This window comes from Paracoccidioides lutzii, assembly GCF_000150705.2.
Source record: "Paracoccidioides lutzii Pb01 unplaced genomic scaffold supercont2.2, whole genome shotgun sequence".
NCBI lineage: Eukaryota > Fungi > Ascomycota > Eurotiomycetes > Onygenales > Ajellomycetaceae > Paracoccidioides > Paracoccidioides lutzii.
This window is the reverse complement of record NW_015440948.1, coordinates 327,246-353,153: the sequence shown is the minus strand read 5'-3', so window position 1 is coordinate 353,153 and position 25,908 is coordinate 327,246. Positions and strand designations below refer to the sequence as shown.

At 46.2% G+C, this 25,908-nt stretch overlaps 9 protein-coding genes across 9 annotated transcripts; 5 read left to right on the top strand and 4 right to left on the bottom strand.

The window, feature by feature from the left end:
• Positions 1–677: 677 nt before the first annotated feature.
• On the bottom strand, positions 678–1,219 carry PAAG_00746 (60S ribosomal protein L34; the record flags this gene model as incomplete). Its single annotated transcript, XM_002796841.2, has 2 exons — positions 678–1,059; positions 1,149–1,219. The coding sequence occupies 2 exons, from the start codon at positions 1,217–1,219 to the stop codon at positions 678–680; spliced, it is 453 nt and encodes a 150-aa protein (XP_002796887.1).
• Positions 1,220–1,655: 436 nt separating this feature from the next.
• PAAG_00745 (hypothetical protein) lies at positions 1,656–2,279 on the top strand (the record flags this gene model as incomplete). Its single annotated transcript, XM_002796840.1, has 1 exon — positions 1,656–2,279. One exon carries the CDS (start codon positions 1,656–1,658, stop codon positions 2,277–2,279), a length of 624 nt encoding a protein of 207 aa, XP_002796886.1.
• A 271-nt stretch (positions 2,280–2,550) lies between these two features.
• Positions 2,551–4,318, bottom strand: PAAG_00744 (CAAX prenyl protease; the record flags this gene model as incomplete). The annotated part of the gene is made up of 5 exons (XM_002796839.2): positions 2,551–2,783; positions 2,866–3,058; positions 3,170–3,916; positions 4,021–4,203; positions 4,304–4,318. 5 exons carry the CDS (start codon positions 4,316–4,318, stop codon positions 2,551–2,553), a joined length of 1,371 nt encoding a protein of 456 aa, XP_002796885.1.
• Positions 4,319–4,790: 472 nt separating this feature from the next.
• Positions 4,791–8,085, bottom strand: PAAG_00743 (zinc metalloprotease; the record flags this gene model as incomplete). Its single annotated transcript, XM_002796838.1, has 3 exons — positions 4,791–4,994; positions 5,067–7,135; positions 7,191–8,085. The coding sequence occupies 3 exons, from the start codon at positions 8,083–8,085 to the stop codon at positions 4,791–4,793; spliced, it is 3,168 nt and encodes a 1,055-aa protein (XP_002796884.1).
• A 1,160-nt stretch (positions 8,086–9,245) lies between these two features.
• Positions 9,246–11,970, top strand: PAAG_00742 (hypothetical protein; the record flags this gene model as incomplete). Its single annotated transcript, XM_002796837.1, has 4 exons — positions 9,246–9,407; positions 9,485–9,983; positions 10,046–11,066; positions 11,130–11,970. The coding sequence occupies 4 exons, from the start codon at positions 9,246–9,248 to the stop codon at positions 11,968–11,970; spliced, it is 2,523 nt and encodes an 840-aa protein (XP_002796883.1).
• A 268-nt stretch (positions 11,971–12,238) lies between these two features.
• On the top strand, positions 12,239–13,835 carry PAAG_00741 (microtubule-associated protein YTM1; the record flags this gene model as incomplete). Its single annotated transcript, XM_002796836.1, has 2 exons — positions 12,239–12,419; positions 12,508–13,835. The coding sequence occupies 2 exons, from the start codon at positions 12,239–12,241 to the stop codon at positions 13,833–13,835; spliced, it is 1,509 nt and encodes a 502-aa protein (XP_002796882.1).
• A 241-nt stretch (positions 13,836–14,076) lies between these two features.
• PAAG_00740 (30S ribosomal protein S13) lies at positions 14,077–14,500 on the bottom strand (the record flags this gene model as incomplete). Its single annotated transcript, XM_015844122.1, has 2 exons — positions 14,077–14,139; positions 14,285–14,500. The coding sequence occupies 2 exons, from the start codon at positions 14,498–14,500 to the stop codon at positions 14,077–14,079; spliced, it is 279 nt and encodes a 92-aa protein (XP_015700903.1).
• A 505-nt stretch (positions 14,501–15,005) lies between these two features.
• PAAG_00739 (peptidyl-prolyl cis-trans isomerase B) lies at positions 15,006–16,071 on the top strand (the record flags this gene model as incomplete). The annotated part of the gene is made up of 7 exons (XM_002796834.2): positions 15,006–15,113; positions 15,187–15,264; positions 15,352–15,368; positions 15,431–15,534; positions 15,611–15,691; positions 15,765–15,828; positions 15,891–16,071. The coding sequence occupies 7 exons, from the start codon at positions 15,006–15,008 to the stop codon at positions 16,069–16,071; spliced, it is 633 nt and encodes a 210-aa protein (XP_002796880.1).
• Positions 16,072–22,059: 5,988 nt separating this feature from the next.
• PAAG_00738 (hypothetical protein) lies at positions 22,060–24,305 on the top strand (the record flags this gene model as incomplete). The annotated part of the gene is made up of 3 exons (XM_002796833.1): positions 22,060–22,690; positions 22,785–23,298; positions 23,381–24,305. The coding sequence occupies 3 exons, from the start codon at positions 22,060–22,062 to the stop codon at positions 24,303–24,305; spliced, it is 2,070 nt and encodes a 689-aa protein (XP_002796879.1).
• Positions 24,306–25,908: the final 1,603 nt, after the last annotated feature.

Here is a 25,908-nt window from a genome sequence, read left to right as displayed (position 1 = left end):
TGGATAGGGTAGGGAGAAAGAAATTAATAAATAATCTTGCTACGACATACAGGACGTCGGAAGAAAATAGAAGAAAATGAGGGTGAAGTATTCACCCTACGATACACGGTCTAAGGAGCTATGCAACGACTACCTCCCAACACGAGACACAGGAGTTGCTGGTCAACATCCAGGAAGACACGAACAATGCTGTGACCCACCCGTATAGGAAGCTTGCGGTGGAGCGAAAGCCAAAGGCCAGCATATGAAGATTGGAGATTAAACTTGCAACACCCTCCAGCATAAATGAGGTTTGCAACCAAAATGTCTAAGTCGCCATCTATATTCCTGAGGTTGGGAGGCTAAAATAAACCAGAGTGTGGTAAAATTGAATTTAGTTCCTGGGTAAAAGAAGAGAGAAGATGAGATGAGATAGGGAAAAAGTAACGCCAAAAAATCATGCATGCATCCCTTTTGCCCACTCTATATCCGCTCCACAGTTCTTTCGCCATACTGCACACATATATCGTACAAAAGCAAGACTCTCACTGCAGCCACAACCACCTCGTCCCACAATAAAAACAGGGGAAAGAAAAGCAAAAAATCCAGCCGGGCATACGAAAAATATTGAACACAAAATTCAACAAAAACTGAAAACCCAATACAGCATCTCAACAAACCAATTCACTCCCCTCTCTCTACCAACTCAAAAACTTCCTCCCTTTCGCCCGTCTCCTAGCCAAAATCTTCCGTCCACTATTCGTCTTCAATCGCACCAGGAAACCGTGGCGGCGTTTCTGTACCCTCCGGCTGGGGTTGTATGTATCCCGCTTTCCGCCCAGGGCTGCTGAGGCGGAGAATGGGCGAGCAGTCGCACCGGGAATTAATGCTAACAGGGATACAGATGGAGAGAGCGTTGTTGTCGTTGGTTGCGCGGGGGTAATGGATGGCTGAAAGAGGCGGAAGGGGGATGTGTTAGTTGGCGATTGTTGTGCGGGGATGTGTTGGTGGGAGAGGAGATGGGAGAAAGGGCGGGATTGAGATTCTGTGAGGAGAGAGGGGATAGATTTGTTGTGGATTCTATTTTGAATTAGGATCGTTAGTTTTGTTGCTGGAAAGGAGCTTGATATTGGGAGTGTTTCGGGGAAGGGAGGGAAATATGTAGGTACCGCGGGAGAGATTGAAGGAGGAATTTGGATGAGAGAATCGTTGATGTTCTTGCGCAGTGTAGATAGGACATCTTTGCAGGGCGATTCAATTGAGGACCTCTATGGCTGTATCGATGGTGCAGAGTGTTGTTTGGAATTGAATTATACAGAAATCCGCAGAGGTGCTGAAGTTGAAGTGCCAACGAGAATAGGGTTCGGAAAAATTTTGTCCGAGATCTTTACAAAAGAGTAGTTAAAACAAATATCTTTTATACGATTCATTAAATTTATTTCTTCTCCATAACTATATCTGAAATATCTCTCCCCCAAATTAACCAAACAGAATACTCCCCACAGCATTCATTCATCCTCAGAACTCTTCACATACAAAAACAATAAAATAAAAGCCCATCTCCGAAACAGCCACCGTCTACGCTTCTCTCTGGCCTCACAACCGACCGGCGCAAATCGCGAACCAAAAGGAAATAAGGGGATAATCCCCTGAACAGGTGCTTAAAAAACGCCGAAATGGCCTTCCAATCAACCCCCAACCCCCTTCCGCCAACAATAATCCACCCCTCAGAATCTAAAACCCACCGCATCTCCCCCTCCGCCGCCCACGAATTCCTAACCGCCTACCTAAACCGCGCAACCACAGATCCCAGCCTCCAACCAAACTCCATCCTAACCGCCCACGGCCCCACATCCGCCTGCACAGGCTCAGCGCCCAATCTGATCATACACAATCTCAAGCGTGTGCAGGCGGGATTGGCAGGGGAGGTGTTGGGGAGGGATTTAACATTTGCGAAGCCGGAGGATGGGGGGCCAGTTTTGTCAATGTCGGAGATGATGGAGGGGGATGGGGAGGACTGGAGTGGGAAGGGGAAGGTGGTGAATGATGGGTGGCAGGATTTGGAAAGTTGGGAGAGGGAGCAGGAGGTTGTGGATGCTGGAGATGGGGATGGGGATGGGGATGGGGATGTTGAGGAGGGGGATCGGGTGCCAGTGGGGATGCGGATGGATGTTGATGCGGGTGATGGGGTGGTGGGAGGTGGGGAGGTTGGGATTGATAAGGAGGAGCGGAAGAGGAGGAAAAAGGAGAGGCGGAAGGCGGAGAAGAAGGTCAAGTCTAAGACTGCGGCTGCGACATGAGATGGGAGTGGTGAAATGTGATTTGGTTGTTTCGTTACTTCATCACCTTGGTCAAGCAGCGGGGATGTTTCTTCCTAGGTATATTTGAGCGAGTCAACCACCCGCTCGCTCCTTTCTGGTAAGATTTCCCCTAAAACTTCCCTCATATCAAGCAAAACAACACACTACCTAAAATAACAGACAGCACGCTTTGTTTTGTCCCAATTTAAATTATATATCCTCAATATATTAAACCGATGTAACTCTACACCCCTGACAGCCTCAGTTCAACCTACAACTCCCGATCAGCAGTCTTTACTGGCTTCTCGCTATCTTCATACTTCCCCCCAGTCACTTTCCCCCCGCTCCACCCAAGTGCAGCAAGTCTTTCTGGAAGAATTGGGTGGGAGTAATGATAGCTGGCATACATCCAATCTGCGTCCATGGTGGACAAGTTTTGGATCTGGAGCTTGAGCAACGACTTGGCGAGCTCAGTGGAGTATCCGAGGTTTACGGCAAATGCGTCTAAAAGGACAAAAAGAAATGGTGTTAACTGCGATTGGCGGCAAATAAATATTTATTTTTTTCGAGTGGGGAAAACCCTTACCAGCTTCAAATTCAAATTTTCTGCTTAGAACGTTCATCAATAGCTTCACCACAGCGTCCATAGGTGCAAGCGCATCAGAGAATAGAATGAAACCGATCATAATGGGCATTTCATTGGCAAATCCGAAGTCCTGGTACAGCGATTTGTTGTTCACAAAGGCGGAGAAAAGGGCAAAGATGTAGAACATGTGGAACTATGTAGAACGGAATTCAAAGTCAGTAAATCATTAATCCCGGGGGGGAGGGGGGAATAAATAAATAAAAAAGAAAATAAAAAAAGGAAAGTTGGAGCGGTTCTGACATACCTGAGCGATTCCAAACAGCTTTGTAGTATGATTAAGACTCCAGTGTCCCAGCTCATGTCCCAGAACCGCAACGACTTCCTCAGGTTCGCTCTTCTCGATCAGGGTATCGTAAATGACGATATGCTTCTTCCACGGGAGGCCATAGAAATACGCATTGCTATGAGCGCTCCTCTTGCTTCCGTCAATCACATGCAGCTCTTTGAGAGGGAACTTGAGTCTCCTAGCTAAATCCTCAACGCCAGTCTTGAGAATCCCAGGTTTCAGCGGTGTCAATTTGTTAAACAACGGCAAGATGGCAATTGGGTAGATAGTAATGGCGAACAGCTGGACAAAGATGCCAAACAGCCAGAGGTAATAGAAGAAGCTGGTGCCAGTCTTCTTGACGATTTTCAAGATGGCGCTGATAATTGGTGCTCCCAGTACGATACCCAGAAATTGTCCCTTGAGCATATCCGTCACCCATAGCTTGATGGTTTGCTTGTTGAAGCCGAATTTCTCCTCGATGACGAAGGTGCTGTAGTACGATGTGGGCAGGGAGAGGATCGTGGTGATGATGTTGAATGTAAAGACGAAAGCTAGCGTATGGGAGATCTCACCCGTGAAGCGTGCGGGCATGTAGCGGGTGAGGAGGAGGCCGGTTATAGCCCACAGCTTGGGAAGGGCGTCATAATAGATGAATGCAAGGTTCTGGATTTGGCCATAGAGAGCGGACACGAACCCGAATTTGGCCTTTGCTCGTCCGTATGCCTGCAGCAGAAGGGAACATTGGAGATGTCAGATGGAAACGCAGACCAAGAGAAGGAAAATACGTAAGAAACAAACAGGTGTTAAAAAAAAAAAAGTAAGCGTACCTGACTCTTATCAAAGACAGACTGCGAAACCTCCTCCGCCAACACCTTTGGCGGCTTCGTCTGTTGGAGTACCCTGAATTGTCGGAGAGACAGGAATCCCTCGATGAGATACTGCCCGACGGAAAAGCCCACGATCACCTTCTTCCAGGGGAAGAATGGGCGATCGAGGAGCTGTGCGAGTTGCTATAGCATAGGTGTTCAGATCAGTATGGTTGCCTTCCCTACATACGCCAGCTTCGTCTCAACACGCCATCTTGATATAGGTTGGGGATTAAAGGCATACCTGTAGGATATTCATTGCCAGACTGCTGCCGTGATGCTGGTGGATGGTGGCAGCAGGAGAGAGGAAGAAGTTCGTTCGTCTTCTGTTGTTTCTGTTCTGAATAGTTAACTAGTTAGTTAAATAGCCAACTTAGTTAGGGCGGGTTTTGATGATTAATGCCACCTTTTGGATGCACTGGATGCCAAGCCCGCAAACGGCGACACCAGCCGTAAATATGTAACTATCTTAATCAGAGTGAAGAGTGAACATGAAGTTTTTAAAATATCCATTGATTCTATTATTATTATAGCTTATTATTCCTAGCTAAATATCAGGGAAAACATAAATTACCAAACTCTGAAGGCAACTATAAATCTATTATTCCATTCCCTTAAATAACTAGTCTATATCTCGCAATCTGCAATTGACATTAGTTAAATAACCCATTACCACCAAAACCTTCCCTGGACATTAAATAGGCTCTAGTACGCAGCACGTAGTTAAGTCTTCAATTCATTTCATCATCGCCATCTCCATCTTCATCCTCACTGTCATTTTCACTTCCGGATTCCTCCTCCTCGTCCTTCCCCTCCCCCTTCCCATTCCCATCCTTTTCTCCTTCGTCGAGCTTCAACCCGTAATCATCCTCAAAGAACTTCAGACTTCGTACTTCCGGTTTGTATCCCACAGACTCGAATCCCTTTTTGATAGGCTATAGATAATCGTCAGGAAAAAGTAGCAAGTTTTATATTGAAAACAAACGGAGGGGGTGTATATATCCTACCTCTTCAAGTACCCGCGAACAGGTAACCACGATATCCGACTTCCCCGGCGTAAAAAGGGGCAAGATAATATCCCTCAGAGCCTCTTTAATCTCCCCAATCTCAATTTCCCTCACCTTCTTTAATATCTTCTCTTGATAGTCACTAGGCAACTCCCGAATAACCTGTCGAACAAAACTGGCCTGCGCAGCACTCGCCGGGGTCGTCTGTTCATTAACAAAATCAACCACAATGCTACTAATGGCGCCCTCGAGCGTCATCAGCGGGTCAAACGGCACCTTCCCACACAGATGGTCCTCGACGATTTTCTTGCCTGCTTCAAATGCCTTGTATGCATTCGGTGACCGGTATACATTGAAATGCACAAGTCCTGCATCGACATTGTACCGGAATCGAGAGCCATATGCAAGGCCAGTACCCCGGATGGCCACCCACAATGGTCCTTCGACCGCGTTCATATAGGCCATAGCCACCAGAAGGGCTGGGAGTCTGGGGTGATCGTAAGAATCCGGTCCCTTGGCACTAGTATTGGCGAAGGAGGAGTCGATTGTTGACATGGGAACGATATACGAGATAGTCCCTGGATTTTTAGCAGCCTCTGTCAGTCGATCTCGCAACTTCGTTATCGGAATAAGCGAATTAGAAGCATCAAGTCGATCGATGAATGGTTTCCACGCCGAAGAAGGGTTCCGAAGCCTTTCCATATCCGCGATGACAAAGGCGCGTAAATTCTCGAAGCGAAATAGTTGCTTCCTGAGCTCCTCCATTCGAGCAACGACAACTTCAGGATTCTTTTCCAGCTGCTGCTTAGTCCGCTTTAGGTACAGGCCTTTGACGAGAGTACTCCTGGCACGGATAATTGATTCAGGGGTATGCTTGACCATTATCTGCATTGCATCCAACATGTCATTCCCACTCCGCTTAGCATCCGGAACATCACATAGCAGGCGAACAGTAATCGCCTTGAGCCTTTCGACGTCAAATATGGACTCCCATGAAAGTTCATTGATGAATGATATGACTGCCTCATATTTCTCTGGCTCCGCCTGGAAAGTAATTATGAGCATTTCTGGGTTACCAAATGCAACATCCATGTTATATCCAACTGTGTCCCTCTCCAGTTCGACTATGACCTGCTCAAAAGGGATTTCCTCTCCATTCCGAAGAACGGGGATGCTGAAATAGGCTTCTGTATAAACGGCTAGAAGCGGACGGAGCTCTACCGGTACCGACTTCGTGGAGATGGTTAGGAAAACCTGGACAAAGTTGCTGTTTATATGTTCAAAATGGATGAACAGAGGTGAATTTGGTGCATCGGAATCAACCAAATTTTGAATTCGATTATCAGGATGACCCGATCTGAGTGCGAGCCCGGATTTTGCCGTTGTAGTATAGAGGAAAGGAATTGAGTCTGTGCCCGGAACCTTGAACTTAGATAGATCACTCTGCGGTATCTCTTTGTCGTTTTCAGCTTTGGCCTGTTCCAGCTTTTCGGCCAGTCTCTTTAACCCCTCCTCTCCAAGTGTCTTTTTCCGCCACGCAACTCTCGACTCTTCATCCGCTTTCAATTTGGCGGCAAGCTTGGAGGATGGTACACCCAAGATTGAAACGTGTGATGCTTCTGACATCCATTTCCTGATAAAACTGCGCCATTGGCTGTCGTTCCATCTCTCCAGCTCGTTATACTCACTCAGACTTGCGATGTCTAGTAGAGTAGAACCATCTTTTTTGCCGAACAAGAAGTCGGTTATTACACGTCCGGCAAAAGGGAAGGCGGACGTTTCAGTGGCAAATTTCCAGCTCCGTTTTTGTCGTCGCACGCACTCCCGCATATATTCCATATCCACTTCCTTTTGCATGTTCTCCTTTAACACCTCGAAGAATCGACGATGCACTTGCTCTAGCTTTTCGGTGGCTACGCTGGTAAGGGTGAAAGAAATCTCAGTCCTAGGGGAGTCGGATGTGGTATAATAGACAGCGCTTGCTAGCTGCTCTTTTTGGACCAATGTATTCTCAAGGACCGTAGCAGACGAACCCGCAAGATACATGAGAGAAACACTGAGCGCCGAACCTACGCGGTATTAGCTACATATTTTCTAGAACGATACGAATCATATAACACTTACTTAAAACGATATCAGTGCAATCTGGACCCAGAAATCGAATCTCCACCTCGCCGAAAGATTCATCTGTCTCCGGAAACTCCACCCGCTCAATCACAGACTTTTCAAGCGTCGGAATTTGTGGTGACTCTACCCACGGTCTCTTGAACAATGAATCAGGACTTGGGATGATGTCAAGTACAGTGCTTTCAAACCGATTCAGAACTTGTAGCATGTTGTCATGGTCCACTTCTCCCGCGATGATGAGGCACAAGTTTTTGGGCTGGTACATTTCCCGGTGGAACGCACGGATACGGTCAGCTGTCAGAACTCGGAGTTGCTCCATCATTCCGCCTGTTTCGTAGCGGAAACCTATCTCTTCTGGATACAACAGGCGTTTGGCTTTCAGATCTATTAATTCGGAAGAAGTATTCTGCACACCCTGCATTTCTGAATATACTACTCCAGCATCATGACCCGTGCCATCCACATGGTACACTTCAGTATAGCACCCAGCATCAGTCAATGTAGGGGCAATGATATGTTCCAGGTAGACGGGAAGGATTTGAGCAAAACCTTCCCATCCTGCCGTGTCCAATGTGTACGCCGTGTGATCCGTAGCAGTCCAGGCATTTGTTTTTGAATAAGCTCTGGTAGCAAGCTTGTCAAGAAATCCTTTGTATTGATAGCTTCTGGAACCCATGAAGCAGAGATGCTCTAAAGTGTGAGGTGAACCAGAATCATCATGAATCTCCGTCGCTAGGACAAAGTACCCTTCAACTATTGGGCCTTGTCGATCGATGACCACCACCCGCATACCCGTCCTCTCGGACTCATATTGGGTGAAGTAGGAAGGCGAATAGTCTGGTTTGAATCTTTGGAGTTGCCGAAAGTAATTTTCTTGTCTGACGGAGCCCATCCTCACCTGTGTTGCAAATCCTCCGTAATAAGACCTTTTGTAATAATTCGAAATCGGAGATCGTTTCAAGCACTAGGGACTGTTAGTATATTCTCATTCATGCATCAGCCATCGTGCCACATAGACCCGAGCAACAGTAATCGCAAGATATCACAAAAACATCGTAAATAGCGATATTCCACCTCCACCGGGGTTGTGGTACAATATAAGGAATCAGTATTTCTTGCAGATGCGGATACCCAGAGAAAGCAGGGACCACACATGCACGAGGCATAAATACCTGTCTGTTCATAGACGTGGTAACCAAATTAAAGCTCTTGAAGCGAGGATAAGAGGGGGCTTTATGCAGCACTAATCAAGAATTTAAAACACATAAAAAAAAGAAAAAATTGAGGAGTAAAATATGGACTGATATTTATCCATTCAAGGACATCACCCATGAACATGAACATCGAGGACATCAGATTTTCTGTTCACTTACATTGAAAACCCACGCCCCAGCTATTCTTTCTTGTCGGGAGAGAGACACGGTGTCTATTTTCTGACTTCGCTTAGGAGTTGATGATTCCAACGGGCATTCGCCGTCAATCGAGGACGAGGACAAGTGTTTTTATAGTTGACTATTTTCTATAAATAGGAGTCGAAGTCAAACCACCTGTATTTAGAGTTTCCAAAGTAAATAAAAAAAGAACATACAGAGATTCTTAAGCCTTTGCCCTCGAGCTATTTAAATAGATTGTACACGTTTCTCCCCCCATTTCAGCGTCTGTCGAGCGTAAAAATTCTGATGTCCCGCAGGCGGCGGCATAACTACCCCCCCACCATTTGGAAAAGAGTGACGTTGGTTCTTGGCGCTGGATCAACCAACTTCTCGCTGTTCTCTCCTAACTAACTTTACCTCTCTACCCAGGTTGCATCAATACAACATCTCAAACAGCATTGCTCTAAATGAGATATACACAGCGCCGTAGCTCTCTGCGGCATAGGTCGCAGGCTTGTGGGTACTTTCATGAAGCTATTGTCACAGCTAGGAAGTGAGGCTTCATTGGCAACATCTTGGTTAAGTGGCCTGGACGCGGAAGGCTGGCTTGTGCGTGCAGCACCCCCGGCCATCATCGGGCACAAAGGGTGGTTTCTAGTAGTTTTGTAGCTGTTTTGCAATGGCTCCAAAGGTTTCTGAGGCAGATGTTTGTCAAGCTATCTACAAATCACTAACCGACGGGTCGTTTCCCGAGGCCGAAAACATTGTTTCCGCAGAATTTCCTTCCACGGCTGCCACCAAAGCGCTTCAGCTGATCTCCAAGGCTAGGGAGGAAGTTGAGGTATGAACCTCATATGAGCTGCGCGTTGTATATTTGTCCTTGATGCTCCTGAATCCTAACTGATTGTGTTCCGCTAGAACGAAATATCTACCCTCAGTCGAGAAACCGCGTCTGACGTTGATGGATGGATATCCCAAGCGAAACAGCTCCATGAGGAAATCGAGCGGTCAAGGTCGACGGCAAGAGAGATTGTTCGGCAGCATGAAAAGGTGCAACAGCTTCAGAATCAAGTCACGGATGCTGCCAAGAAGGTAGAACTGTTGGAGAATGAGATCGCCTTCTCTGAGGCTGTGACCCGAAACCTCGAGGATATTCGAACTATCGACTATCGCATTTCTTCTGCACACATGGCAATTGAGCAGGGAGAGCTGGAATCTGCTATTGGGCTGTTTGAGGAGATCCAGATGTTATTGAAAACCACCGGGTTACCATCGACCACTCCTGTTCTCCGAATACTATCTGAAAATGTGTCCGCTTTGCGCGCCGCTTTGGCAACTGTTTTGCGTCGGAAGTGGGATTCGTTAGTCAAAATTGATTCCGAGTTGGGACAAATGACTGTGACTGCTGGTGATCCCGGTCCGTTGATAATTGTGCTTTTTCAACTAGGTTTTCTGTTTTTTTGCTGACTTGGTGAAAAGATTCCCCATCAAACCTCGAGAAGGTTCTCCTTGCTCTTACAAAATTGGACATGCTGGGCTCCATTGTCGATTCTTTGTTTAAGGATATATACACGTCTATCCTAGATCCAATCTTACTACCAACTGGATTTGAGGCGTCAACCCTCTCATTTGACGGAGATTCCATACGAGTGCTATCACAAACTGCCACGAATGAACCAACGAAGGTTTTTGATATGCTTTTATCCCTTTTCAAATACCTTCAGCAACACCTACCGTCTGCGATCACTGTCCCCCTTAATACAAAACTTGCTTCACCTATGGTGTCCTCACTGGTTTCGAGCAAGCTGTTACCCTCATTCCCCTCAGGCGTTGACGGAATCGGAGAGTTTCAGGTGATATTAGACCACACCCATAAATTCTCGCAAGCCCTGGACGAAATTGGATGTCCTGGATCTCATGAATTAAACTCTTTCAAACAAAAAATACCTCGCCTATGGCTCAACCAGCGACGAATAAAATCGCTTGATGAAGTCCGAGTTACCCTTTCTACAAGCCATGGGGAGACACGAAAGGTAGAAAGGGTGGAAACTGAACATGTGTCTCAAAAGGATAACGTGTTTTCTAAAAATGCAGATGACTGGAATGCCGAATGGACTAGTGATAACGAAGAAAGCACCGATATTACCGCTCCAAAGGAGCCTGTTAATGAGGAAGATGATGACTTCAGCGCCTGGGGGCTTGATGAGCCTGATACTTTAGAACAAGACATGCAAAATAATAAGCCAACCGGTGATGGAGGGGATATAGATGAGGACGCTTGGGGTTGGGGTGACGAGGCTGAGGATGCAGACGATGCGACGCGACCACCTGATCCTACATCAAAATCTGCGGAACATATGAACGGAGATGGAGATGGGAAACAAACCCCTAGGCGTGAAGTTACATTAAGGGAACTCTATACAATAACAGATATTCCTGATTCGATTATGAGCATAATTGCTGCACAAGTTGCGGATTCTGAAAAACTTGCATCACCAGAGTAAGTTGACTCTGCTTAAACGTTGTACTTTGTTAAAATTTTACTAACCAACCTTGCCTAAAGATATTCGAAACTACAAATTGCCTCATCTGGCCCTAGTCTGCTCGGGCTTCCTACCTTGGTCATTGCGATGTTCAAAGCTGTAGCGCCGATGTTCTACTCCCAAAAATTCGCTGCTGGCCAGATGTACCTCTACAACGACAGCATGTATTTCGCAGAACAACTAAGAACTCTAATAGAAACGCACAATCTTTCCAGATTAACGTCGGATATTGAAACCGTCGAAAAATTTGGTAAGATTGCGTACAGCAAGGAAATGCAGTCACAACGCACAATATTATCGGATTTGCTCGACGGAAGCCAGGGATTTGCCAACTGTGCTGAGCAGCCGTATCTAAGGGAATGTGAAAACGCAGTCAGCGCAACAGTTGACCGCATGCGATATATTCATAAAGAGTGGGCGTCTATCCTCTCACCTTCTGCACTTCTTCAATCCATCGGCTCACTGCTATCAACGGTCATCAACAAAATGATCCTCGACATCGAGGACCTGAGTGATATTTCGGACGCTGAATCACAACGACTTGCCGGGTTTTGCAACCATGTCTCCAAACTCGAAGACTTGTTTTTGCCGGAACCTCATACGGAACAAGATACGGCTGCTGGACAGATGGAGGTGGTACCGATGACAGCGGTGTATGTTCCGAATTGGCTTAAGTTCCAGTATTTGATTAACATCTTAGAGAGCTCTCTAGCAGATATCAAATATTTGTGGACGGAGGGGGAATTGAAGCTCGAGTTTTCACCGGAGGAGGTGACGGACCTGATCAAGGCGCTGTTTGCGGATTCAGACCATCGGAGGAGGGCTATTGTCGAAATTCGAAGGACGTCGCGGATATCTTGAAATATATTATATTGTATTTATAGTTCCTATGTCTAGCAGGTATTTCGGCATATCAGCCGCATTTCTATCATTCATATTCATATTTTATTTATTTCATCATCTACGAGAGTCAACTGCAGCTGACTCAACCAGCTGGAGTAATTAAGCTTTCCCTATAACTAGTTATTGCACATTTTGCCGTCTCGCCCACCGTAAAAAAATTCCCACACGATTGCGAGGTATCACCACTCTGCGCGTACAACCACCACAACTAATTGAAATATAATCAATGAGTGAAGGGCATCAACTATTACCAGTGCCTCAAAATATGAACGGAACAAATGATTCCTCTGTGGAGGCAAGTGGGTCGACATCGCAGCAAGCACACAGACAGGTACGACTGAAGCTCACATCGCGGCATGAAGATATAGCGCTTCCCGAAGGCACCGGCCCGATACTTGTTCCTACTGGTAAGTCTTGTGGGGGATGATTGAAGTATTGTTTAGTTGGGTAATATATGGGCTAATGCTTGCATGTGTTGATTTTGCGCCGTGGAAGGCCTTCGAAGATATGCTCTGTCAACCCTGGTGAACAACCTTCTGGGCAGCGAGAAGCCGATTCCGTTCGAGTTTTTAATAAACGGCATATACCTACGCACATCTATCGACGAGTATTTAACAGAGAATGGCATTTCTGCCGAAACTACTCTTGATGTTGAGTATGTTCGTGCGCTTGTTCCGCCACTGCATGTAGCCTCGTTCCAGCACGACGATTGGATCAGTGCTGTGGATATTTTGTCTGGCACGTCGGTATTTGGAGGTGGATCTATAAATGCGGGCCAGGAAAAGATATTGTCAGCAAGCTATGATGGGCTGTTGAGGATATGGAATATGTCTTCGGAGACGATTGCTGTGTCCCCCTCTGCCGGTGAGGGTGGACATACTGCTTCGATCAGGAGCGCGAGAATGATCTCACCAAATCAGATTGTATCCTCTGGACTCGACAGAACAGTGCGATTATGGAAATACTCAGAGAGCGAAGATGGATTTTCGGCAAGCATTATTCCACAACTAGAGCTTTACGGACACAAAGGCAGCGTTGATTCGATAGCGATACATGCCAAATCGAATCGCATATTGTCAGCATCAGCAGACCATGCGGTAGGATTCTGGTCAACCAAACAGTCAGACTCCCCAGCTGCTCCCGAGAACTTGCTCCCATCAAACACTTCGCGAAGCTCCAAGCGACGAAAACTCAATTCATCCGTTTCCGTACCCCGGCGCGGACCGCTCGCGCTGCTGAAATCGCACACCGCTCCCGTTTCTGCAGCGATCTTCGATGCAAAAGATCCTACTGTTGGGTATTCAACCTCATGGGACCACTCGCTGCGTACCTGGGATCTCGTAACTGGGGCACTAGTGGACACACGTACCGTTTCTCACTCATTACTCTCCGTGGTGCATTTACCTGAACTTAGCCTTCTAGCCGCCGGAACCTCTGCCAGGCATATCACGTTGATAGACCCACGCGCGTCAGCGACGACAGTCTCTGCACTGACGTTGAGAGGTCATTCGAATGCTGTTGTCTGTCTGGCACGGGATCCTAATAGTACGCACGGGCTGATTAGTGGGAGCCATGACGGGACGTGTCGGATATGGGATGTCCGGTCGACGAGGACGGATAAGGATGGGGTTATGGGCGAGAGCATCTATTCGATTCCGAGGAAGAGTGTGGAGGGTGCTGGGAAGAGGGTTGGTGGGGAGGGAGTTAAGGTGTTTGATGTTTGTTGGGATAAGAGCGTGGGGATTGTCAGTGCTGGGGAGGATAAGATGTTACAGATTAATAGAGGGGAAGGGGTTATGCCCAATGGGGATGGTTGTCAGTAGATGGTTTGTTAAGTTTTTTCTGATGGAATCCATTTTCTCTTTGAAGCGCTTATTGTCTCCGTTTACATGGGGAAGTTTCAGCATGTAATGATGTCGTTCTCAAGTGATCATTGGAGCATCATTATTTTCATTTCAAAGTCTATGAGATAATATAAGATTAAACAATAACACCGTTTTTAAAACCTCCACAGGATATACAATATCAAAACAAGAAGAAAATACAGTCAAGGATGGAACCCATTTACCGCGGCCCTTTGATCCCAAGCCGTCTGTCCAGCCTGTTGAGTTTGATAGCCGTTTTGATCTGCAGGGTGTAAGCATCAGCAAAAGAAAATACCAAGGAGACCAAACCACTCATCGATGCCGGAGGACCGGCTACAAGAATCGGTCCACAAACTGAAAGGAAAACAAAAAGGCCAAAAGAAGAAGAAGAAGAAGAAGACTGATACCTGTGACCTCGTCCTCTGTCCGCGGACCGGCAAGCCCAGCGCATGCCGTCTGCCCCTGATAGTACCAATATCCTTCAATCGTTGAATATCATTCAAAATCTGCCGTCTCAGGTCGTTTTCAATCTTCATCTCTGACAACGCCGCTGTTAGACTGAGGATTTGCTTGTTACCTAGGTCGCCGATTTTGGCTGTCTCGTGAACGTAGAAGCGGGCCATGATTTTGCTGCATGTCAGCGGGCCGATGCCGAAGAAAGATTGGAGAGCTTTCTGTTGACAAGGGCGTTAGATCCTTGGGCTATCCTTTTGAGAGAGTTATCGGTGTTTAGAGTGTGGAGTGTGCGCATTGCTTGCCTTGACGAGCTGTCGCTCGGGGAAGTTGATGCCGAAAATGAAGACCTGAAAAGAGGTGTTCAGCAGTTGTTTTTTTGTTTGTTTTGTTTTGTAGGGTGGCCAATTGGGTTGGCAAACATGTTATCGAGTAAAAAGAGGTGCTGGATAACTCACCATCTTGGCTATGAGCAATCTGCTCGTCCTTGTTGTCATTTCCTGCAGCCCTGTCTGCGTTCGATGGGTTTTGTAGCCCTTGGAACAACGTTGATCCGAGCCAGCTGTATTCCAAACGCAAAGTGGCCTTCCCAATGCCTGTATATTTACTTACACCAGAGACCCTTAACAACCCGTTCTTGATATACATAACGATTCTTCTTTTATCACTGAAGCCATGGCACCCTTAAAACGTATTCTCGCCCTCACCTCTGCCGTCATTGCGGGTGGATTTCTCTTCCTTGGTCAGAGTGCGGAAGCCAAGGGCCCCAAGATCACCAACAAGGTGTGTTTTAACTATGCACGCTCCTATATATATCCCTCTACATTGGGATAGAGGACTAATTGAGTTCCTGTAGGTTTACTTTGACATCACGCATGGAGACAAACCTCTTGGGCGCATTGTAATGGGCCTTTATGGAAAGTCGGTCCCTAAGGTGGGCAGACTTCTATGCTTCCTATACCTCCCATGTATCGGTTCTGTATATCGACTTCGCTAACATGTGGGATTTGACGTGTGACAGACCGCAGAAAATTTCCGGTAGGTAAACGATACAACATCCGGTTGCAGGTTTTGCGAGCCAATTACTGATTTCTTTCAAGGGCATTGGCTACTGGCGAGAAGGGCTTCGGATATGAAGGCTCGACGTTCCACCGAGTCATCAAGGACTTCATGATTCAGGGTGGTGACTTTACTAATGGTGACGGTGAGTACAGATACTGCTCAAGATATCACTAATCAGCGTCGTACTATCACATCTGCTAACAATGATTGGGAAAAAGGAACCGGCGGAAGATCTATCTATGGTGAGAAGTTCGCTGATGAAAACTTCAAGCTGCGACACACAAAGAAAGGCCTTCTGAGTACGTCCATCTATCCAACGTAGTGTGCTAGAATGCTATCCGCATTCATTATTCATAAATATTTGTTTTTTAGGTATGGCCAACGCCGGACCAGACACCAATGGCTCGCAATTCTTCATAACCACGGTGATCACCAAGTATGTAATCTCCAGAAGGAATACTCCTTTATATCTACATCTACTTACAATTCATAATACAGGTGGCTCGATAACCGCCACGTCGTCTTCGGCGAAGTCCTCGAGGGCTACGAAGTTGTCGATAAGATCCAAAATGTGGAAAAGGGTCTCGGCGACAAACCCAAGGAGCCTATCAAAATCTCCAAGAGCGGTGAACTAGCCATGGCGCCAGAGGAAGGTGACGATAAACACAGCGAGCTCTAGATCCTCTACAGCAAGGGAAAAAATAAAAATAAAATAAACATGAACATAAACATAAACATAACCCCAAAAGCCTTCTTTCTTTTTCCCTGTTTTGCTATTGCTTGTCCTCCATCACTCCAGTGCAGAAATATGATGTGCACGATTTGGTTTTTTGGCTCTCTAAGGAAAGGCATTCACTGATGCTCTGGCTTTTCTTCGATTTATGTATAAAGGCCGCCGCGGACCCAATCCGGTGCTCATCGAGAAGCTCAAACAACAAATCCGTCAGCAACAAAAATGAGCTTGAAACTATTTGTGGATTCCTCATGGCTGTTATATTTCGTGTTTTTATTCGTGCTTTTCTGTGTCAGACGGCGTGGGAAGGGCTGGGAATGGCGGGAAGGGGGAGTATATATATATGGTCGAGATGCCTTGTTTCCTATCTCCATGTATTCAAATGCGATCAAATACTCCACTTGCAAATATTTTAATACTTGATATTTTGACCATATCAGTTCCCCCTTTTTTTGACCCATCCCCGCCGTTATCGAACTTTCTTTCCTATGGGGTGGGGACGTGTTGAGGACTGGACCGTATAGCTACACCTTGCATCACTAACAGGAGTTTCCAGAATGGCTAGCAGGGATATCTGAATACCACGAGCGATTGCGGCAGGGACAAGTTTTGGATGCAAGGTCCCGTATTGGGAGCTGGCCATTTCCATCTCTTTCTTCCTCCCTCACGCCATTCTCTCCTTAGGCTTGAGGATGTCCCGGGGGACCCATTCTCAGGGCCGTTTGTTACATCCCTTCAACTTCAATTGTCGTTTGGTCCGGGCAAGAACGAGCTATTCTAATCAATAAACCATATGATTTATACCACCGCAAGGCACGTTGCTCGGCGCGGAGAACGGAAAACAGGCTCAGGCCATTGCACATCCATATATGCAGATGCGAAGATGTAATTTAAACCTAACGACCAACTGCCACTATGCTCTGTGGGTTTGAGAAAACCAGGAACTCAGGGAATTCTTAACAATGCATCTCGCAGCTCCCCATGCAGATATGCTCCGCTTTTCATTGTTCCTGCTGAGTTACCCTAGCTCACCGTGGAATGCAAACGGCTGGTTCGGACCTCAAATCTCCTAGAAACAAGCTCCCCAAGCTTTCCTCTGCATTGCAACGAAGTCCGTATTTTGTACAAGGCCCAAGAATTTCTCTCTCACGGTAATATGTCGGCTATTTCGCCTGTATTCCATCTGCGCAATCTTTATTTCCCGGCAAACTTGAAGGATCAATGCGGAACCGAGGCAAAATTAATAACTTCATATATATTGTCTTGGTATATGGTCAATTCACCCTCGCGAAGTCCCTTTTTCTTTGCTTTGTACCCTCGTCCTATTCTTGTCGCGTGGTCGAACAAAGGAGAAAATAACAAATCCATATAGCACGAACCGTAATAAATTCACGGCTTCGGGACCAATAACTAGTTCCTCGCAGTTTTATTATTTACGCCAGCTTATGTGCATATTGACCTCCCATTTCAAGTGTCTATCCTGTGTACCGTTGCTGTCTGCCTTTCCCCCCCCCCCCCCCAAAAAAAAAAAAAAAAAAAAAAAAGTGTGCTGGAATTCTTTACTGAAGTACAGAAATTTCTCTTCCCATTTCGTTCATGCACAGTACGTCGATCGTACATACAACTCAACCCTTTTCGGCTGCCGACATTCTTCTTCTAGCTCATGTTTCAAATCGGCGAGGTCCTCGACTCTCGACTACCACCACTCGCGTCCTTCTCAGCCGGCAAAAACAAAAACGCTCCCAGGGCTGATCTCTTGCGGTCCTGCTCTGGGAAGGATATAGCTTTATATGCAATTTCCCACCGCATTTTCTTGCCAATGTGCTAAATAACTGGCAGAAACAAAAGACCGTGTTGATTGATCTTGATTCGCATGAAACAGCGTGTACCCGCAGCCAACGGGTTCTACTACTTTGTCTTGCCCTCTGTCGAGGCTTTTTGCCCCAGCCAACTGATGATTGCAGCTGAGGAACATTGTTCGGTGACCCTTGCATGGCACAGGTATCCAACTTGATCGACATAGGAGATGGGATTAAACTTTTGTTCACTTGTCTTCCACGAGCAACTTGTACGAGCACAAGCACGAGTTCATGATATTCATGAGTAACGAGAATTTGTTTCAACTCCTCATACCGTCTCCACGGGTATTCGAGTTACATTGGAGTACACTCCGACTGTCCAGTAAGTGCTCTACTTAGGTGATATTCTGAGCAACTCATGAATGGACAGACAGAGTTACATTTTTTTTTTCTTTTCTTTTTTTGCTTCTTCTTCTTTTGTTAATCAAGAACAACAAAAAAAAAAACGAAGAAAAAAAAACAAAAGAAGAGGCGTGGAGCTTAATTGGTCTGCTATGATCTGGTTCTGGTAATTACACAGCGGTCGTGCGTTTGCCCCCTTGACTCACTTTAAAGTGTCTCGTTCCTTTGGGATAGCCTCGAAGATCTTCAAATCCAGGCTGGAGATGAGTATCTGAAGATGACGCACTCCTTGAGTGTCTGTGATTTTCCCGTTCTAGTTTTCCCTCTCCCTTTTTAGGTGTGCATCCAGCTTTCTTCTGGTGGTTCGATGTCGCCCCTACAAAATAATTGGCTCAACAAAGAAATACAATAACGGCGATGTCTTCGAGCATGTGCATATACGAAGGATTTGCGACGCCATCCCACGATACACACACCTACAAGCTATGTAGGAAGCCTTGTTTCTATCCCAGGATAAGCTTTTAATATCATAAACATGAAGTCAAGGAGCTAGCCGACTGTACATACATTTACTTCTTGCCATTTCTTGGCTCGTTGAAAGTCAAGCGGGGTGATACGGACTGGCGCAACATTCTGCCAGGTCCTTTTCCAGGAATGAGGTTCAAGGCCTCGTAAGTTTTGGTCTCCATTAAGCTTATCGCTAAACACTGATAAAATAGGTATGACATTTTGGTTGGTTCAAAGGACGATGGATAAAAAAAAACTCCGGATCAGCAAGAATAATAATGAGTTATTGTTGTTTCGAATAGACGACGATCTCTTCCTGTCTTCGGTAAGCATTCTTCATGATCATTGGTTGCAGAGAGTGTGACTGGAGCGGATTCTTCAGCAGCTCACAGAACTTATACACGTCGCCATACGCTAGTTCCTATGAATCAGCGGGGGAACGGTAATTCCCAATCCGCAGATCATTGGACTGGTGATATCGACAGGCAGCGAAAGCGTTGTTACGGGTAATATTTTAACTCTATGATATAATTTTGTGATTTCACATTTCCAAGCCGCTCTCTTGGACCCATTTACCCTCTGGCTCTCTGATCGCATTATCATTCCTCGGAGTAAGAATTTAAATTGCCAATTGTATCGATTTCAATCTCCACCTGGAACGAGAAAACAAGATTTGCCCTAGCACAAATTCAACATAACAGCGGAGTTCATCTTACCAAGAGAGGAGGATTTCACAGTAATAGCGGGCCAACTGTGAACTAGCTCTGACGGCAGCGAGGAATGTTTTGAGTGTATTGTGCTAATCGTGAAGATGCCAAATATAGACACGGTTTGTCTAAATCTCTTAGCTTTTGCATAGATCAGCTGAGCTTGCTCGAGAGTCAAGAGATGCTCCAGCTGCTAGGGGCCCATCAACCGGTTGGCCTGGGCCCCCAGCTGGTAACTTATATATAACTCCACTCATGTGCCAGTAGTCAGTTAACTAGTTCGAGCCCGCCCGCTGCCTAGCCTCGATGCCCATCACCCACCCCACAGAGGCTGGCGAATAATAATGAAGTTTCAAGCGTTCTTGACGAGTGGACCTGAATGGATTGAAGGAAAATCAGAGTGAGAGCTGGTATTATGTGAAGGGGGTTGTGTAAATTTAACAGAGTCCATGGAAATATGCTCTGGTAATTTCGGATGTGTTCTTCTGTGTCAGTTAATGTTTCTGGAAGGTTTTTTGTGAGAGCCAGAAGTCTAGAATTTAACCCCTTGCACGCAAGCTCTGTGCAAGCACCGTATAGGAATGTATTTATGTATGGATGTAGTTTACAGCTCATCCATGTCCCAATGTCCGTTGACATCTTGCCAAGCAGCGTGAGAAGCCATTGGGATGGTTTTGGCTACGCATTTGTGGTGGAGAAATGGTTACAGTTCCACTGAAGCAGGCAGGGCTTGATAACTAACGCGGTTAACTTGCAACTACGCCAGACTCCAGAAGAGAAGAGAATGGAAAAGGAAATAACACTGCTGGGAAGAAGAGAGCGGTGTCCCATCTATCTCTCCGCGACAGACATTAGGGCTAATATATCTGTATCGGGTGAAAATATCGGATTTATGTTATGCACAGGATGTATCCACATGTTGTGTTAAGTGCAAGCCGCGACTTTTTACAACTGCGGCCCGACATGAACATTTTTAAAATCTGGTTAACCGTCTTTTCCTCGGCCTGGAGAAAATAATTTGGTGCAACATCAACAGCCAAAAGCCAAAATCAACAACCACCATCATGATCTTGATCAACAGCCAGACTGCAAGACAAAGGGGGTTAGACCAACTCAGAACTCACCGCCGCCAGATCGTGAGCCGACTCAACTGGAGTCAACACCCATGGCATGACACGGGCTGGAAAATTGTCAAATGGCCCCGACTGTTTCAATCAACCCTGTGTCTTCGTCATTGCCAGATAAACATCCCACTGCGTATCAGAGCGTTTGGATTCGAGAATAATAAAAACCAAGCTGACATTCATCTGGCCTAATGCCCGTCGAATTGGTCTGAAGAAGCCAGTTTTTAAGTCCTGGGGAGACCTCCAACAATGATCCACAGCAGGAGGCGTGCATCCATTGGCATAGAGAGAGTAATCTCTCGAAGCAGGTCGATGTGTGACTTAAGCAAAGCAATGTTACGTACATGGTAGCACACGGTGCCAGAAACGACACAACCCAGGTTGCTACCAGGAAGCTGGAGGCGCTCTTTGGCTGGGCTGGTTCCCCGGTTTCTCTACCCTTCAGTTGAGGTCAAGGGTCTCTGCTCCCAGGGTTGACGCATTAATAAAAAAACAAAAATTAAAAAACAAAAATTAAAAAAAAAAAAAAAGGGTTAAAACGGAACAGAAAACGGCAGAGGCGCCGCCCAATGGTACACAGATTTGTTGTCCCAGCAATTCTGATTTGATCCATCCGTCCTTTTGCCGTTCATTTTGAACAATCCTTCTCTTCGTGCTACTTTGTTTACTCAAAGGTCGGCCCAGGGTTGTGCGCTTAATTGATTGCGCTTATTCTCCTGTCTTGGAAAGGAAATGCCAATTGGAACTTGAATCAAACTTCTAAACACCTCCCTCATCCCTTGGGGATTCTGTTGCCCCTTGTTTTCAAATGGTCAGCCTTATTGCGCTTTGACGTATCTGGTGTGGACGGTATTAACTTCACCTGATTTCGAGCCATTTCTCTTCCAGACCAGACCAGTGCATAAAAGCTAAATCGATTAGCAGATCGCAGAACCGTGCTGGTGAAGAATTGCGATTGGCCTTGTTATTGACTGCAATGGTAGCCAACAAAACATCCCACCTAAGTCATGGGTATTCTTATATACTATTGGGAGGCGTAACTTATATCTCTATTCCACGAAACAACTCTGAGCTCTGAACGCCTCTTTGACCCGCAGCCTCGCTCCTTCATACGCAAGCCAGCCACCATCCCGTTGAGCGAGACCGACATCGAGAGTGCCACAGTATCCCTTTCTTGCGCTCGAATGATTCGGAGAATCCTTTATATCCTCGATCAAGGCAGCATCAACCTATTAAGTAGTTCGACAGGACGGTTCCTGCAGCAAATACTACTGCCCTCTCAGGTTCATTCGACCAAACTCCTGTTCCCTTCATAACTGGAATTATTTCTTTTGTCATAAATTTAATTGCTTGAGGTAAAAAAAATAAGAACATATAGTCTTGGCATTTCCAATTATGCCGTCTAGAGGGAGAAGAGCTCGAGCATCAGAGCGTCGTGCTGCTGCAACGTCAACGAGACCAGAAACTGATGCAAAAGCCAACGGCATATTCCATTTTGTCAGTGTCAATCCATCTTCCGAGCTTCAAAAATCAGAAAACAGATCAGTTATTCGCTCGCATGCCAGCAAATATATCTGGCGCCAGCATCGAGCTGTCCGAGCAGATCGTGGTTCTTCAAATTCCAAATCGTCTCACCCGCCGACAGAATCCTTACCATCTCCTGATGATCCAAATATTGCCACAGAGAAAAGGCCATGGCCGCTAGCATCCGATATTGTCAAAGGGGAGGAGTCTCTATTACTCCTCCCGCCACCCCAGAAATATACCTCATCTACCACTGAGGACGACTACATGGTGGAAGCTGGGGTGAGTTCGTGTACGGTGTACGGCAGCCGACAAGTCACTCAGTATTCCTCGAACGTTCAATCAGCGGGATCGAATATGGGAGAAGCGCCAGATACATATGAAAATGGAAATAATACGGTAACCGGCCCCTTTAACCAGCTCATGACATATGTTGGCGAGCCACCCCACGTTTTCCCCTCCATGCTCAAGAGTTCTTCAATTAACAAGTTAATGCGATATGGTGAGTTATATGCTTCGCTCTTCTGATTGTTGGAACGGTCCAGAAATCGCTTCGGAGCTTTATACTAACCATCGCTTGTTGATAACGGACGTAGCCACCTTTGAGCTCTGGCCCGGTCTCGTCCCTGGTGCTTCGAACCACATATGGAGACAAGAAGATGTAATGAAGAGTTGGCTTCCGCCCGCATTGGCCAATCCAGCCCTGTTCACAGCCTTCCTGTATGGCGCCGCAGGACATTTACAGACGCGGAAACGATTGGAAAGCTCCCAGGTTGCCCCACAAACGCGGGAAGAGAAGCTCGAACAGGTCATATGCGAGACAGAGACGATCAAACAGCTAAATAAAATGCTGGTTGATCCTCAGCAGCTCTGCACTGACGAAATTATCTTGGCAGTATTATGCATGGCCTTTAACAAGATCAATTACTCCGTATGGACGACAAATACTGATACCTCTCCAAGGGTGCCCCTTTGTAACCTTCAATGGCTACATGTCTATGGCGGCTTGTCGCTAAATGATCAGCACGTCAAGGGCCTCTTTACACTAATTCAAACAAAGGGTGGGCTGGATAAAATTACCTTGCCTGGTCTGGCAGAAACTATCTCAACGTAAATATCTCCTCTCATCTTTCTTTATTGTTTCTGTCAATCGCAAACACACTGCTAAACCACCCCATTTTCCATGCTGTAGATCGCACATAATGCTCACAACTAAATATCTCGCGAAACCCCGCCTCCCTTTTATTCCCATCTTTAAAGACACCTTAGTGGGAAAAACACCTAATTGGCCCGATCTATCCTTAAACGCTTGCGTTGTGCCCGTTAATACGGTAAATCTCTTCGTCAACCTCCAACCAATACCCGCCCACGACCCCTACACAGACCCCAACCCCAGTGACATATTCACAACCGCCAACCTCTCCAAAACCCTCACCAGAGTCCTACGTCACATGCAAAACTACACCGCCGTCATAAACCTACACACCCAGGGCCTCCTCCCTGGTCTTGAACTTGCCGCAATCGCCGACAGGCGCAACTGGATACAATATCAACTGCTAAGTCTAAATTCTATCAACGAATGCGCCAAATACTATCACAACCCCGACCCAATGAACGCCTCACACAATTGCAGCTACGACGACAGCATACAACAATCAGAAAACTACAAAATTTACGAACCCACCCGCATAGCAGCGATGATATTCAGTTTGCTAGTAGTCTACCCCTTACCAGCAGCCAACAGACCCTTCCGGCGTCTCTGCCGGTTAATGAAAGGAGCACTGCTAGCCGCCGAGATTAAAAGTGTTAACCTCAACAACCCTAATCTTCATGAGAGTTGTTGGAGCGGGGCAGCGGAGTTGCTGCTCTGGGTGGTGCTGCTGGGGGCCATTGCGGCAAGGAACACGTCGTCTGAGGAGTGGTTTGTGGAACAAGCGGGGAATGTAGTGCAGGTGTTTGGGGTTCAGAGTTGGAATCAGCTGAAGGAGGTTGTGGAGAGGATTATGTGGATGGCTTCTGTGTGCGATGTGAACGGACTGATTGTGTGGAATGAGATTAGTCGTGAGATCTGGATTGCGAGAGGAGGTGAGAGTGGTGAAAGGGATTGGAGGTGGTAGAATGAAAAAGATTGGGAGGATGTCTGGTTGGAATATTTGTTCATGGGTTGCGTGTGAGACTGTCATGCTTATAATGACTTTATTCTTGATCTTGGTTATTGGGAGATTTCGGGAATTAGTGGTTACGAATTCTTATCCTTTTTATTGGGGAGGAATTTGTTGCATGTTTTGTTGGTATTGTGTGGGGTCTATATGTGGTTTCGGGTCCCCATTTCTTTTCGCTTTATATTTTTTAATCTCACTCCCCCACTGGTATATTTATTCCAGTTCTGTATTTCGGATGGTGACTTTGTTATTTCTTCCTGCAAAGAATGACCACTAGGATGACCCGTGCAACATTTTGTTATGAAGAAAATGTTGATAGCCATTTGTGCCGTTTCCACCTGTTATGGTTAAGAGTAGATACTTCTCAACTGAACAATATCCACTCATGATAAACCTCCGAACTTTACACCTTATCATCTCCTCAACCTCAACCCATTAAAGCATCCGTTCAATCACACCTCATAACAACGTAACATAAAGGGAAAACCATATAGTCCATCAAATATAACAACTACAAATCTAACGGCATGCATATCGAAACTCCTCACTAACAAGTGCGAACTCCCGACTGCAGACTTTCATATCTACCAACTCTTCTTAACCAAGACTCCGTGGAAACACCAGCAATATTCGTTAATGGAGATGTTCAAAAAGATACCCTTAACGAAACGGCCCACCTTCTTGGCCCTGAAAATTTCACCTGCGTCTCTCCCGCGGATAATTTCCGTTTCTGCATATAAACCCAAGGGTCACCGATCTAATGTAGCGTGTGAGGTGGTCAGTTGAGAATACGGAATGCCGTACCTCATTCTTTGTGAAGCCGCTGTTGAGTAAGGTTTCTTCATGAAGCTAGAGGAATAGCTGTTCAACTTTGGGGTTGTATATTCGCTTGGATTAGCTGAAGAGATTGAGGGTTGACCGTTTGTTGAGGATGTAGTTGTCTAAGCTGAAGCTGCCAAGGCCAAGAAAGTCCTTTGCCAGTCTAAAATTTCATCCACCCGTGGATTCGAAATGCCGGATGTGATAGGACCTTATTTTCACTTCTTGAAAATTGGGGAGAAGTGTAAGGAACCAGAAGAAAATTTGAAGATTTTGGTGATGGGTCCGTTGACGTCGTTGGAGTAGCTTGTCGAAATCATAATCATCTCATTTTCACCAATCAACTCTTGGCACTCATTCACGTCTCCGTTAATCTCCGCTTGGACAAGCGATTCCTTCGGACTCGACAGACGAAAGAGCTTGGTTGATGATCTCGTCGTAACTCTGCACAGCACCTCTAACGACAATCCAGGCCACGTATGAGCCGATTAGATCCAACGTTGCATTCATAAAATCCATACGTTTTAGATTGGTGTTTAGGCAAGCAATAGAGCCAGCAACTCATCACCTTTGCCTGTGCGGAGACACTGCATCCAAGTTTCCTGCTCATGTATCAGATCAAAATCAAGCTTCACACGCTTTCCACCTAGTTCAAAGATACGCTCCCAAACGTGATAACTCAGTGATTCAATATGAAATGGGGGCCAAGGGTTGGCGGAAATAAATGATAGCAAGCCCA